Source organism: Symphodus melops (genome assembly GCF_947650265.1).
Source record: "Symphodus melops genome assembly, chromosome: 22".
NCBI lineage: Eukaryota > Metazoa > Chordata > Actinopteri > Labriformes > Labridae > Symphodus > Symphodus melops.
Genome location: NC_136712.1, coordinates 16,222,977 through 16,238,985, shown reverse-complemented (window position 1 = coordinate 16,238,985; position 16,009 = coordinate 16,222,977). Strand labels below are relative to the sequence as shown.

Sequence of the window (16,009 nt, the reverse complement as noted above, 5' to 3'; positions counted from 1 at the left end):
ACACCAAAAGACAACACATGCAGTATGCACACTGCCAGTATACCAGGCTCAAGGGCAGTGGAAATCAGCCCTGTTATAGCTTTTATCACATGATAAAAAAACCCATCTGATATGTAGGAGGTCGAACGTCAGAGCACCCTGAGAATGTCCTTCATGTCCCAGTCTGTCTGCAAACACTCCCTATTTACTAAAGTGCACTTTATCTGAGTGTATCAGTGGGTATCTTTCTTTATTTTTATCGTGTTTTAAGACATGTCACAGTGAAACAAGAAGCTCTTGGTCATTGTTTTGTGTTGTTTGCTGTCTGTAAGCACTGTTTAAAGGTAGGGGAGGTCATTTTCTCCAGATACACTTTAGGTTGGTTGAAATTGTCTTTATGTCCTGAAAGTAATTTATATGTCATGTGCTGTGAAAAAGAAAATCTGTCATCTGTAAACACGTAAAAACTTCGACCAGTGTCAGCACTCGACCACGTGCATGCATCAGCCCACACGGAGCACAAGCTGAAATCTGCTTCTGGACCAATTACCTACCCTGCCTTTCACGAAGCACCACTTGAATTTCAAGCTACGTCAAATGTTTTATTGACTGAACAGATGGAACTTGGAAAGTGCTGTTTAATGATTTTCCAAAAAATTAATATATGTTGATCCAAATCAACTCTATGATCCTCTTGGTGGTCAATTTGGCCTGATATTTGACATTACTATTATCCTCACCATGCAAGTCTTTTTTTTTTTTATTGATGTTTTAGTCAGACAAATATACAACAGAAATTAGTAAATTATCACAGTTACATGAATAAGGGTTACATTGTGTCACATTTCACAGGTTTCAGCAACTGCCTTGTCTGACATTTACTTTTTCTTCACAAAACAAAAGATGACTAAGCAGATAAAATAAAATAAAAAAGATAGAAAAGTTTAGTCCAGCAACAACGTACAACTCAAGCCCTCACCATGCAAGTCTAAATAAGATGCCAATGCAGTGATGAAGAGTGCACAGGATGCTAAGATAATAATGAATGGAGATTTAGCAGTGTGTTTAGCACCCTGTGGTCCCTTCAGGTTCCAAACTAACATGAAAATGGATACCAAAATTAGGGCCCGACTGATATGGAATTTTTTGGGACCAATACTGATGACGATATTAAAGAGAAAATGAATCTGATGCTGATATGTCTGTATATTTAAGCATCACTTAAATGGTGGGCTAGGTACGTAGCATCCTCTGCGTGCTCCGTCTTCAACATACAACATACAGAGCAATTAAAATGATGAAAAGAAAATATTTAAATATGTTTAAATATTCAATTATTTAAAAAAGAAAATATTTTAAAGAACTATGAATGACTGCAATGCCATGAACAGTTGTATGCATTACATAACCTACAAATAATTGATCATTACTAATATAAACATTTTTCAAAAGTAGTCGTTAAAAGATCGCTCCCCTCTTCCTTTTCAGTGTTCCTGCCTCCTCGTCTCTGTGTCTCTCCAGGCGATGGTTGTTCATCACGGCTGACAGAAAACATTACTTCTGAATGTGTGTGTGTGTGTGAGTGCCATGCTGCGCACTGTGGCAGAGATAAAGAGGCGTCACACTCTCAGGGACCTGGCAGCCTGATCACAGCACAGAGTCAGAGGTCTGACTGACGCTGGTGAGCTGCTGCAATGATGAGTTTCCATCAATGGAGAAGAAGGAAAAAAAAATGAATGATTGTTCACATGACGACATGAAGAATGTGGACAGTATGATTACAGTAAGACTGAGACCTGATCTATATGCATCACCATGAATTCATCAACACAGCTCGACGGCTATTTAGCAAGTGATTAGTACGATCCTTTTGCTCCTGCCTTGAATTTGAATGTGCAACAATAAAAAAACTTACTTTACAAAGAAATGATGAATAAATGTTACAGTCTTCCTTAACTCCTCCAAGAACCAGATATATCATAGGTTAAAAAAATTTATGTAAAAAAAAAAAAGAAAAAAAAAGAACATTTTAAAAGGTGTAATATGTATATAGAATTTTTACACTAAAATATCTGTGTTAAATATCTTTTTTTTTTTTTTTTTTTTAAATGAGCTCAAATATTTCAAACAGTTATCAATGCCAGAGCATTTATTTGATACTTGTCGCTATGTTTATTGTTGCCGTGGAAACGCCGGATGATACCTTAAAGACTGCTGCTCAAGGAAGCTGCTACTGAAAGCTGCCACAATATTGCTGTACTCTAACCCTAAAAAAATAAATAAAAATAAATAAATAATAACACACAGGTAACATTCTGTAAAATGCCTGAACTAATTTAGAAGTTTATTTTAAACTGAAGTTGCAATTCATAATACCTTACAAACTTAATTCTTCATTTGGACAACTTATTGTCTTGTCGAGAAGGACCGATCATATTCTTCTCTTTATAAACCCAATGATCATGTGAAGGTAGATTTTTGTTGACTTTTTGCTCCATTCTGTCTTTGTGAAAACAAAAAGGTGCTGCCCCTTTTCCTCAGCATTGTTTTCCAGCCCCACCTTGGGGGTCCCAAGGCGTACCAAGGACTGAAAGGATAAGTAGAGATCTACCTCTGGATCTCCTCCCAGTTGGATGAGCCTGGAAGACCTCCCGAGGGGGGGCGACCAGGAGGCATTCTGATCTGATACTTGAACCACCTCAGCTGGCTCCTTTCGAAGGAGCAGCAGTTCGGCCCTGAGCTCCCGTCGCAGGTATCCCCTTGTACCACCGACATAAAACAACTCAACCTAATATAGAAACAATCGCAAAACTCAGATAAGTTAAGAAAACCTGATGACACGAATTGTCAGAATTGATGAACACACACAAAGAATTTGGTCGTTTGTCGCTGCGTCCTCCTGCGTTAGAAGGGCAGCCTAACAAAAACACAAACATGTGAAGAACTGAAGTCAAAGGTTTGGTGACTGTCCCTCACAGATGCTGCATACTCTGAAGTATTTTCTCTCTGCACTTCATCTAGTTTCATCTTTTGCAAATACCCAATTCCCAATACAAACAGCATCAATAGAAAACCCACATTGCACTTGGTTGCATCGATTTTCCTGGCAGCACGGCCTGATTGCCTCTCTGCGGTCGAGGTTACATAAGACGAGCTGTGATGAACAGGAACGAAGGAAGCGCTGTCAGACTGCATCGATCTGCCATTTTTTTTGGCAATTACACGGAAAAAAATATTCAAAAGTCCCTGTTCATAAATGAGCTTCTTTTCTGCTGACAGGAAACTCTGACATCTCAATGACGCACATAACTATAACAAATGAGTTTTAACAGTAGTGACGGGTGCTGATTCATGTGTGAGACAGCTCGGCTTTAATGATGGACAAATGTTTTCTGCTGGATAGTGATGAAGCTCCTGTGTACAGATTAGAGGACAGATGAAGACAATAAACTAAATTTTTTTCCCCACTGACTCCTCAACCTTCTAACATGTTTTTGCTGAAGCATTTCTTTCTTTGATTCTTAGAACAGTGTTTTTAAAAAAATATTCAAATAGGAAAAAAATGTGGCATTGTAAAAAAATATGACGCACAAAAATGACAAAACAGAAGGTTCAGTGCTATTCCCCGAAGCAGAATAAATCAGAAATGTAAGCCTTTTCTGGCTCCTATAAGACACATGTTGGCAAGCTGTTGTGTATTTACACATCGAGCCAATAAACAGCAACATTAGCATTTATTTGTTGTCATCTTTCAGGTAAACTAACACATTTAAATCTGATATTTACCTATATACACACACACACACACACACACACACACACACACACACACACACACACACACACACACACACACACACACACACACACACACACACACACACACACACACACACACACACACACACACACACACACACACACACACACACACACACACACACACACACACACACACACACACACACACACACACACACACACACACACACACACACACACACACACACAGGTGAGTTGGACTGTTTTTGCAGCAATCACATTTTTATAATAAACAAAGTATAGTTGATGTTAGCATTGAGGTTAATTTGTGCAACTTCACATCTGCTTTAAAGATTCAGTCTGTAAGATATTAAGCCAACCCCCATTATAAACCACATGGTGATGTATTTATGCAGCTTTGACAAGATCCATAACTGCTCATTTAAATGAGAAAGTTCAATGAAAGTGGCATATTTTGACAAGTTACAAACGAGAACATTAAGATATCTTCGTAGTCTGCATGATAATAACTACAGTATAGTTAGTTAAACTAATTATTGCACAGATGGACCATGTGTTTCCTTCTGTGTGAATGCTATAAATTGTTTCAAATGTGAAAAAAAATAATCAAATGACTTTGAAAATGCTTCATTTTTATAAAAGAATTATGTTGTTTAAAAAACCTTCATATGCCTCATCATTGTATTTACAGGGTTAAGAATAATGATAGAAACCTTTTTTTTTGCTCTCAATGTAAACCTGTAATTTTGAGGCTAAGTCGCCACCTTTGACCCAGTTACTATGGCAACTGACGGATATTACGTGAACAGATGGTAACAGATGGATTCAAAGGAGACTGGAAAAAATGCAAGTGAGCAGGCCATAGGTACGAGGTGGCGGCTGTGGAAATAAGGTGTGAGTGGAAAGGAGGTAATGAAGTGAAAGAAGGCAAGAGCAGATGGTGTGAGAGAGGAGAGAAAACGGATGACAGGAAGTGTAGAGGAGGAGAGGGGGCACAGACCAGGACTGACCCGTTATTGCCTGTGTTACATTTAGTCAGAAAAAGGAAGAAGGAGTCTTCTGCTCTCAAAACATTGAACTCTTTGGAAAAACTGGCATTAAATGTTGTGTGACAGGAGTTAATTTAAACTGCAAATTATAGAGACAAAACCTCATGAAATGAAGATTTATATCAACTAGTGTTGTCCAAATCGGTCTGCTTCTCAGGACCGGTCTGGAGATCACTTTTTGAAGGTCTTGTCTCGCTATCGTCTGGACAGATTCCGGATTTTAAATCAAGACCGGTCAAGACCACCACTAACAGGCTTACGGTGAAAGCGAGTGACACGCCTGCTTTACACAAGATGATGAGTTTTCATTGATATTCATGGTATATATTCTTGGTTTTGGTCTTGTCTCGGTCTCTGAGGACTCTGGTCTTGGGTATGTCTTAGTCTTGCCTCGATCTCTGAGGATTCTGGTCTTGGGTATGTCTTGGTCTTGCCTCAATCTCTGAGGATTCTGGTCTTGGGTATGTCTTAACCTTGCCTCGATCTGTGACGATTCTGGTCTTGGGTATGTCTTAATCTTGCCTCGATCTCTGAGGATTCTGGTCTTGGGTATGTCTTAGTCTTGCCTCGATCTCTGAGGATTCTGGTCTTGGGTATGTCTTAGTCTTGCCTCGATCTCTGAGGATTCTGGTCTTGGGTATGTCTTGGTCTCGGCAAGTGACTACAACACGAGTAACAACTCTGAGAACCTGTGCTATGAGAAATGGCAGAAGTAAAGGAGACTGGCTGAGACCAAGAAATGGAAAAAGTAGTTGGAAACAATATTTCATTTGAACTTCCACAGAGTGATGACCTTCTTCCTCTAAAATAAGTGGCCATGTAAGAGCATCTGAAATATGAGCAGAAACACCTTTAATGTCTCAGGAGTGTGATCTCTCGTCCCCTATCTTCGACGTTTCAGTGAGAGTCAAGCTGCACTAAGTAACCTTGATGTGTGGAAAAGAATCAATGTGAAGTGAATTAAGACCTCTCAGGTACATGAAGGCATTTAACGGTGCAGTAAAGAGTAAATAGGGATTATCACGTCCTTGTAATGCAATCAAAAGTATTTAACATAACAAATGGTGTGTGGCAGCCGGCCTGGAAAAAGGAAGAGTCTGTTAAGTGGTTTATTTAAGACAAGAAGGGAACCCAGTCAAAAGGTTAACGTTACAGATACACAGCTTAATAAGGCGGCTGGAGTCTGATCAACAGAGGGATTTCACCTGATGGAACACACTCGGCAGACATGTTGGACTATCGGCTCTTTCAAGGGTTCAGTGCGTTTCTTAATACGTAATTTCAGCATCTGAAGAGCATGATTAATCTCTACTCCGTGTGTGATGTGACTATTTCTTCAGTCTTAAAGCCCCCTGGGAGTGAAGTTCTTATATTTAGAGCTCCCCCTGCTGTGTGGCAGCATGGATTGGTCATAAACCCCGCCTCCTCAGTGATAAGCTGCAACATGGGTCAAACTGTAAATTAAAATGTACCTCAGATAGATTTTTCTCAAACTTGGTATTGTCATGAAAGTTATCATCACACCATTTTAGGTTGAAATCATCTTATTTTCAGAGTAGTTTCTCTCTAAGTAGTTATTTGATGCTATAAAACCATGATTGGGGCGGCGGATTGCTAAGCAGTTAAGACGAGGCGTCCCACGTAAGGAGACGGAGCATGTCTCCCCCTTAATGACAGGCTAAGAGTTGAAGCTGAGGAGGGGATTAAACCTCCTGACAAACAGCTACAGATGGAGCCAAAATTAACTCCCACTATTTACTTGGTGGAACCTCGACCTCTTTGCAAGACCGTGCAGGGTCCGTGACTATAATGAGATCCCCCATGGTGACATGGTCGATGGCTTAGTCGACGCGGGCAGACTTGTAAAGCCCCCAAGCGTCACTTGTGGAAACTAGTTGCAACTGTTAATCTTTCCACCAGGAGAAGCAGCGATTATGGAAGATAAACTACATTGCCCCTGGAATGTGTCTCTTTTATAAAACATACTGGTTTGTTTTAAACCACTTGAAGTTCATTGGTCCAACTCACTGACTGACCTCTGGCCTGTTTGGTAGTGTCTTCATTTCTCTTGTGTTGCATTTACATGTAACTGGTTGGTGTGGCTATACAATCAGCCTGACTGGGAGCAGCTGGGCCAAATGCTTCTGGTCGCTATGAAAGCTGTCTCCTTCAGCTGTCATTGCACGAAACAATGTTGGGCCAATTTTGAACCAAATGCTCACGTTGTTTGCTGTGCAGTGTAGAGGGGGGCATAAGGGCCAAAAACGGTCCAATCTGCTGCTCTTGACTGGTTGGATGAATTTCTTGTATGTTCGAAATTTTTGTTGTATGCCTGAACAAATAAATGCTCTTCCAGGGATTTTTTCTTGTCACATAAATAGTGAGTTTTGATTGTGCGTTGTAACTACTTGAATTTTCCTCAGGATCAATAATCTGTCTGTCTGTCTATCTAATTTGCTTGTTTGACATTCCATCCTGACATTTTGACACAGTCGAACAAACCTATTGAATTAAGTGTAATCTCAGTTTATCTCCCTTTATTTTCCATGGCCTTGACAAACTGGGGGCTTAATCAGACAAATAAGTTGTTATTTTCTCTTCCTGGCTTGGTTTTTGTTTGGGGTTGTAAAGGTGCCTTGTGCTGTGATTGTTAAGGTACTTGGTTGGGTTTCCTTGTTGTGAGGTCAGAGTGATTTCCCTAATTTAAATCGCTGCACCTGGCTTTAATTACTGCATTGTTGGGATAGTCGTGCAGGTTGTGTTTGATCCTTTGTTTTCAGGCCATGTTCAGTAATGGCCCTTGAGCCAGCTGTGACAATGGACACAGCTGCTACATACACTTCTCTACAAGATCACAGAAAACTTGAATATTAACATTAATCTCAAATCATTGGATTAGCGCTATCACAACGGGGTTTTTTTCCCCAATGACAACGGCATCTTTGAAAATATTAAATAAAGAAACTAGCTGGTTTGATTAATACATTCGTAAGCATCAATTTATTTCATCAGTTCAAGGGCAATCAGTGAACTGAAAGTATGTTTATCAGAAATACAACCCAGATTATAGTCATTTCAAATTAAGATATTAGCTTCAGGGTTTTCTATGTTTAACCAAAGTTGTTTGTGTGTAACAGCACCCAAAAATACGCCATGTGTTAGATGAGCAGATAATCCTCTGACATCGGGTTGTAAACATAGCCACAGTTGTGTAATCCACAGGGCATGACATCCACCTGAACCCGAGAGAAATGTTTCCAATTCCACTGCCAAACTTTCAGAGCATCTTCTCCCTTCATGCAAGGGAGCCGTCACCTTTTCACAGGAGGTTAGTAGGGCACCCTCAGGTGAGCTGCGGGCCACTCTGCTTCCCTCTGACCATCAAAGCAGCGTTCCTGCTGATCTACAATAATAGAGGCCTTGTAGCTGTGTGGTGTGTTTGTGTGTAGGAGGATGGCTTGGCTTCTTTTTGTCTTGTGTTTGTGTGTGAGATGTCATCTCAGTAAAGCTGTCATTGTAGAGAGAGAGCGTGCATGTGTTTGTGTGGGCGAGCAAGAAGAATAAGATTATACGTGTGAGAGCCAGCGAATTCTTGCCTCATGTTGAGTGTATCATGAATAACTCAAGGAAATTTGAACAAATCCCTTTGCAAAATATTGTCAATTTGAATAGAAACGAGATGAGAAAAGTACTCTCACTCCATCAAGTGAGGTATTGTTCTTTTGTCTTAAATGCCTGGTGGAGATTCCTCATGTTCCCATCTCAAACATTGATAATAACATCCTCTGAAAGTCTCTTAGGAGGATGAACATTTTTTGTCTTCCATTGTCCTCCCAACTCAAAGTAACTACTCCCAACAGTCTGATCGTACTGAATAAACGAGCTTGTCACTCACAACTGTTCTCTTTGCCACCTTCCTCTGTCTGGCCAACTCTGTTTGCACTCAAAGGGTAATTTGAGTGAGCTTCGGGCTGTTCGTGTCCCACAACTTGCTCAGTGCTCTAAGCCTCTGCAGAACCTGGGGTCAAAGTTCTCGTGACATCACGTCCCCAGAGTTAGGCTATCAGCTGTGTATCTTGTGTTTAAAATCTTTTCTGAGGTTTATAATGAACATCCAACATCGTAACATTATGCATTTAAATATGGATCAACATAATAGATCTCCTTGAAGTGTTGGAAAAGTTGCACCAATGAGTGTGAATCGAGAATAAACCTAAAGGTTTTCAGATCAAAACACTGCTATCTTTCAAGCACCGTCAATCCGTCTCATCGCCGTCCAGGTCGAGCTCCTCCGAAGTCTCCTCATCATCACATCCTCACCACAACTATGACTGTCTTTACTTTGACAAGGGGGTCCCTGTACTGATGAGATCCCCCCCCCCTTTGAATACGCAAAGATGTAGAAATGAAAGCTCATCGCCAAAGATATTGCACAAACGTGTACAATAAACAACTGGTAACTCAAAAAATTAAGTCTCTCCTCACTGCAATTAATGTAGGACAATTAGAAAAAATAGAAATAGCTTAAAGTTATAGCTAATTTGCAGGCCATATCTAATCTCTAGAAATATGTTTTTGCCTTTTTTAATAGTGGACGAAAGACAGGAAATGCTGGGAGGAGAGAGAGTGAAGCTGCTGCAACAAAGTGCTGAGGCTGGGAGTCAAACCTGTGGCCAGGCGGCCAAACAGACTGTAGCCTCTGTATACAGGGAGCCTGCTCGACTGACGGAGCTGAATGAACACCACAGGGTCACATTTAACCTTGACTGAAGTATAAGAATACATACAGGGTCTGATAGAAATGAATGTTGGCAGAATCTGAGGCCAAGACGAGCCGCTTCAGACCAGCTCACTTCTTACAAACAGATCTTCCTCTTACAGACACAAAGTCAAGGACACCCTTAGGATTGTTTTCTTAAACCTTGAAAAGACATAAAACACTGTTTGTATAGGCTGAGTGGTCTTGTGTGTGAAAAGTAAACTCGTTATCATGTGCCAAATCAGTTGACGTTTCAGCACAGAGGTCTCCCAGGGACCCCATGAATCATTTCAGGATGACAATTAGTGCCAGGCCTTACGAGTAAAAAGTCCTATGTAGAGAATGAAGTCACACTTTCAGTGTCCATGCTTCAGTGTATGCATAATGAATTAAGAAGTCACAGGAGGAAGATAGAAGATTCTTTTATCATGTTGAGAAAAGTCAAAGAGAATAAAGTTGAAAATGTCATCAGTCTCTTGTGAAATAATTTCTCCTACCGTGCAAATATTCTCATTTGAATCTCTTTGAATACAAACAGAGAAAGAAAAAAGAAGAGAAACTCACAGCTGCATGATCAGGTAGAGGTGGTCCGGACTCTCATAGATGTCCTCAAGCGCCACAATGTTTTCATGCTTGATCCTGCACAGCAAACAAAAACACGAGTTAATCCAAAGCTGCTTGTTTTATATCACACAGAAAGCCAATAAAAGTCCTCGACTTTTAATCCCAGTCGCTGCAGTTGAACTGCAAAAATGTTGCTGACCCTTTAATAATTCAACTGATAATCCAGAGTGAAAGAAAAGGGCTTTTCCTGCAGTGGCAGCATCGAACTTCAGTCGTGAAGTCATGAGTCAACTAACATTTTTTCAGTTTAATCTCTGCACTGTGTTTGGGGTGTTTTTTGTGTCACTATAAGGCAATCACAGCTATTAGTCTAAAGCTTACAACACTGTCATTAGATTAAAACTGAGGTTCTGCATGAAGCTCATTTTCAGAAAGCGCTTGCCTCATTGTCGTGAAAATCTAGGCCCAGATGTTGAATTTTCGTTTTTGGTCCACGAAGCAGAAAATCTGTGCGTTGCTGACTGACAGCTGAGTAACAGACTTTGGTATGTGTCAATCTCACTGGAAGAATTATAGAGCAATTTTCACACAAGAACCTTCCTATCACATTCCTGTTCATTTCTTTCAGGCCTCTTCTGATGTCGCTATAGTCACAGCGCTGGGATACGGTGTTTCCTGACAGTGTGTGTGTGTGTGTGTGTGTGTGTGTGCAGGTGTACATACATTACATGTCATACCTGCAGAAATACGATTGAGTTTGTGTTTGGGTGTTTTGTGGTTAATCGACTTTTAGGCACACACACACACACACACACACACACACACACACACACACACACACACACACACACACACACACACACACACACACACACACACACACACACACACACACACACACACACACACACACACACACACACACACACACACACACACACACACACACACACACACACACACACACACACACCAGGTGCGCAGGTGAGCATTAAACACTTATTATGGGGTGCATGACCTCAGTGATGGCATGCAGGCGATGGACTGTAGAGCTGAGATGTGACTCATACACACACCCCGACACACACATACAATACTAACAGACAGGCGTGCAGGTTGAAGAGGGATAATGTGGGTGTATTCAAGCCCTGCCTGGGATAATGAAGAGCTGGAAGCAAATACTCTGATTATATTGGCAATGGATGAGTGAGAATACATTCATAAAAAAGCCTCTCATCCATCACAGGCATTACGCTGCAGTTTGTTGTCATCATTTAAGGATTTGTCCTGAGTGTGTCCTCAATTACTGCTGCAGGCAAATTGAACCTTTGTTGTTTTTTGTATTTCTCATATTTTCAATTGATCTCCATACAACATTAGCTGTGGCGCATGTTGAAATGATAAGTGCATTGATTAAATGATGAACAGGAGAGGATGTCAAATGGCAAATGGATGGTAATTAATATGAATAATAATGGGGCGCTGGTAGTGTAGTGGTTGGTGCGCAATCCCCATGTGCAGAGGCTTTTGCACATTTAGATTTTATTAGTGTAAATATTATTTATCTTATTTTACCTCATTTTATTTCATATTTTACAGTACCTTTTTTATCTACATCGCACCGTGGGGAGGGGGGAAACGTAATTTTGATTTCACTGTATGTCTGACAAATTTTGGAATTGACAATAAAGTAAACCTTGAACCTTGAACCTGTAGTCCTCCAGGCGGGCAGCTTGGGTTCAAGACCGACCAGTTGTCTCTTTCCTGCAGGTCCTCTCTCTCCCTCTCTATAAACATGCTGCAGAATTTGTCTTAAATTGACAGGTCATCTGAATGAAGATCAACTATATTTTTCAACTTTAGGTTGGTGTACATTTTTCAGGTAATCTAAGTTTTACTCTTGGTAAAAATGGTAAGTACGCGTTACCTCTAGCTTCTGGTGACACTGCTTCGGTTGTGCAACACATTTGTATTGTAGCGTTTAAAAGTTGGTCTGTGTGTAAAGTTTGCATGCGGTGAACCCCGAGTTGAGTCTGGCTCTGATTGAGGTGAATGCATGAGAGAGTAAATCGATTCTCAACTCGAGATGTTTTAGTCCGACCTAGAAAAATCCAACTTAGTTTCATTTCACTCTGATATTTTAAATTTTAAAAGTTTTTCAAAGTCCAGTTTTGGACAGGCTTACACAATAACATCAACTTTTTACAACTGCATGTTCACTCACTGTCTGTTTCTGAAAGTGGCAGCAGCTAATCACAGCAAGATCAGCTGTCAGTCAGGTTTAACAACTGTGGAGACTGTTGATGGCGTTGTCTAATTAGACTAATACAGGCAACCGGCAGCAGTATGTTCCCTCTGTAATCTTTAACAAGGCTGCCTAACAAACACCTGGACATGAAAAATAACTTCCACTTAATATTCTTACCATGTACAGCATGCTGTTTAATTTAAAGGCACATTAACTATTTCTCCTGGAGCAAAGCTCTCATTTATTCAGTTTTTATTAATATTATTCTTAATGTTTTATTTGTGTTTAGAACACTCTGGATTAATTAATAGGTTACATGTTTAATGGGAAATTGAAATACTGAAAGGTGAGAGAAAGACATTTTAAATGCATCCATAAGGTTGGAACTGTGTTTCTGTCTCTTAGGCGTGGTTATCCCTCACTGGTTTTCCTGGCAAATGGATCAAGTGGTACACCTGCTGAGTGAACCCACCTGCTGTCCAGGAGCTTATCAGCCTGGCAGTATTTCAAACAGGGCTCTTCACCCGTTCTGGGCCAGTTTGTTGTGGTCATCTATATTTATGTGGTGTTGGAATAAAAAGGTTCACAGTGTTCATGTTGATGGTGGTGGGCAGACAAAAAAGCATTGCTGTGTTTTTCTCTTGTTGCGAGTGTTTCTGTCTTTGTGTGTTTTGTCCTGCGTTGTTGGGATTTTTGTGTTCTGTGGTTTTTGAAAAAATAAATAAATAAATATATATATAAAGAAGTTGCATTATGAAAATCTGAAAGCTACTAAGGGACTGCAGATGTAAATTAGCCTAAGGCCAACTCTGGTGCAGTTCATTAAATGGTTACATTTATGGTTTTTATTGCACATTGTCCCTCACAAATAAAGTTGAAATTTAGTAAAGTAAAGTATTAAAATCTGTATTTACTCCAATATGTTACCAGTTGGTTGGTGTGCGCTTTGCAGGAGGTAGACTAAGAAAAAGTTCATTTTTCTGTCTTTCTAAACATGTTAACACGAGGAAAAAAAACACATTCTTTACGCCTTCATTCATGTCTCCTCCTCCCTGCTGCAATAACAGCAGCCATCTGTGCGTAACACTGGTGATTCTGGATTAGCACCTTCCTTTCAAAGGCGTTAAATACAGACAATCACCCACATTTTTTTCAGGGGTGTTAAATCACAATGCCACCAAGTTAACTTTTTGGAATCTTCTCCTGCCATTATCATGCACACAGGGTAGAAATGCACCATAATGCATATAGATTAAAAGTCCCATATTATGCACATAGATGTGCCTAAACATGCACAAAACATCTGGAAAACACACTAAAGAGCATTTAAAACCAGAAAAAAAAAAGAAAAACCGTACTTTAGTCTTGCACATTTGAATGACGCAATCCTCAGTGCCTGCCGTTTATGGAGACCTTGCATCACTTAAGGTCATGCAGACCTTAAGTGAATCAGGTCCTTAAGGGGATTTGTTATTTATAGGAATAATAATCATGCCAGAATTAGTTTAATAAAATTACAATAAAGTTAATTGTATTGTTTGTGGGTTAAATCCTTTCCCGATGTTTAAAACTGTTTTCCCCTCGTGGTTTCAGCTCATATTTGCTTACTTGCTGCCTCTCTACCTGCTTAGTTCAGCCTCCCACACCCTCTTCTGTTAGTTTAGCCTGGCACAGCGCTAACATCCATCAATGTCCCACTGATTCTGCCCACCACCATCAACATGAACACTGTGAACCTTCAAAAAATAAAATAAAAAAATGTATTACTCATATTTAACCTGTGTCAGTGTCCTGCGCTGCTCCACCATTAACCAGCAGACCTGCTGTCTCACTGCTCAGGCTGATACAAGCTTCTTGCCTATTTCACTCGTGCTCTCATTTTGTTTACACTAATGAAACTCATTTGTCTACATGATTGCCCTTCATTACTGGAGGCAATTATAATTTTCTCTAATGTTACACAGCGGAGTCAAATTAATAAATCTATTGTATTTGATAGCATAATACATCTGTACTGCCACGACAGAGGCCCAGCCTTTTCTAGACGTCTGTAATTGTGTTGTTATATGATTCTGCTTAATGAGAGACCAAAAGGGTCCTTGTTTGTTTATTTGATGAGTTCATGTAGGAAGTATATTAAACTCCTTGACTTCCCCAAGCTGCTGTTTGGTTGACAGATAGCTAACATTCATGCCATCGCCCCCTGCAGGCCATAGAAAGAAAACAGCTTCAAGGCACTTGCTTTTGCTACAAAGAGCCGACTGTCCACTTTTTTAGATCACAGTCTATGAGTATTACAGTGTGTGGTGCAAATGTTGCATGGCATCTCTTTTGTGTACTCTTGTTCATAAAGCACACAAAAAAGATGACATAATGTAAACTGGATCTCTACTTAGAATGAATGTCTCTTCCATTGAGATGTCAAACAAAGTGGTTTCACATTATGTAGAACCAGTGTTTTGTTCAGCAGTGAAGAAGATCTTTACCTCTCATGTTCTGTCATTTCTTTTCTCTCAAGTTAGTTGCACTTCTTTAAAAACCAATAAATCAGCAAATCCACTGGTTTTCTTCCTGCCCAGAGTTTTTAGAAATCTAAATGTTTTCTGTCCTCGGACTAGACCTTCGACATGTTCATTTAAAACTCAGACAAAGAGCACAGTCTCCAAAGAGGATTCACATCATGTTTTTTGTGTGATTATTGTGCCGCTGCTTTTTGCTCAGACAGAAACAAGTTTCAGTCGTGATGTGGTTCTGTGTGGAAGGTGGGCTGCTGATCGTGACCTGGGGGTGGAGGAGGAGGGAAGGAGGGGAGGGGGGGGGTTGTGATGTTAGGAAGACAGAGAGAGAGAGAGCGATGTACAGTTGCCCCGGTAACCGGGAATTAGGCGGCTCATGTGCGTGCATGTTTGTCTAACAGGACTCACTTCCTCAGCACGGCGATCTCGTTCTCGATGCTGCTCTCCTTCCCCTTCAGTGCCTTTTTCGGGATGCACTTCACCGCAAACATCCGGCCGTTCAGCTTCTCCTGGGCCAGCACCACCTCCGAAAATGCTCCTCTGTAAACAACCACAGAAACAAAGTTGTGTGCGTCAGGAGCAGATCATTTACTGGATACTGTAACCGTCTATCTGTAGCCGTTCCACTGGTTTGCACAATAAATATGTTTTATAGACACAGAGCTGAGAAACAAATTGCTTCGTGTCAGCTGTGGGGACAAGATGTTCACCTTGCAGGAATCCAGTTTACAAGACATTTGTCAAGAAAACGCCAGAGAAACACATCCCTAAATCTTTACCACAAAATACACCAGCAGAACAGAAACACATTCAGACAACATTCCAGCAGTAGAAAAAAACATAATTGATGACAAAGGTAAGTTTCACAGCTGGTGCGTTGAAAAAAACAGGTCAAGGACTAAATTGCAGAAAACAACATAAATTATGTATTTTAACAAACACGCAAAACAAACTTACTGTACTAACAAAAAAAACAAAGTCCAGAAGGAAATCAGAGAGCAACGAGGAAACCATGGACAACATGAATGGACATCCAACGCAGACAGATGACAATGAACTGACAGAGAAGGGAAGAAATACAGAGACTAAAAAGACACAGGCGTAATCAGAC

The 16,009-nt window shown here is 40.4% G+C and overlaps 1 protein-coding gene across 3 annotated transcripts in view; it reads right to left on the bottom strand.

The window, feature by feature from the left end:
• camk1da (calcium/calmodulin-dependent protein kinase 1Da) overlaps positions 1-16,009 on the bottom strand; it is a 58,423-nt gene that overhangs the window by 14,562 nt on the left and 27,852 nt on the right. The window contains exons 1-3 of one of the 3 annotated variants that reach the window (XM_079334624.1): positions 15,856-15,949; positions 15,307-15,438; positions 10,135-10,209 (exon numbers count right to left, since the gene is read on the bottom strand). In XM_079334624.1, coding sequence (XP_079190750.1) covers positions 10,135-10,209; positions 15,307-15,389 — 158 coding nt within the window. In that variant the 5' untranslated portion in view covers positions 15,390-15,438; positions 15,856-15,949. Of the gene's footprint in view, positions 1-10,134; positions 10,210-15,306; positions 15,439-15,851; positions 15,950-16,009 lie in introns of those variants that run through there. The other 2 variants (XM_079334623.1, XM_079334622.1) reach the window with 2 other exon arrangements.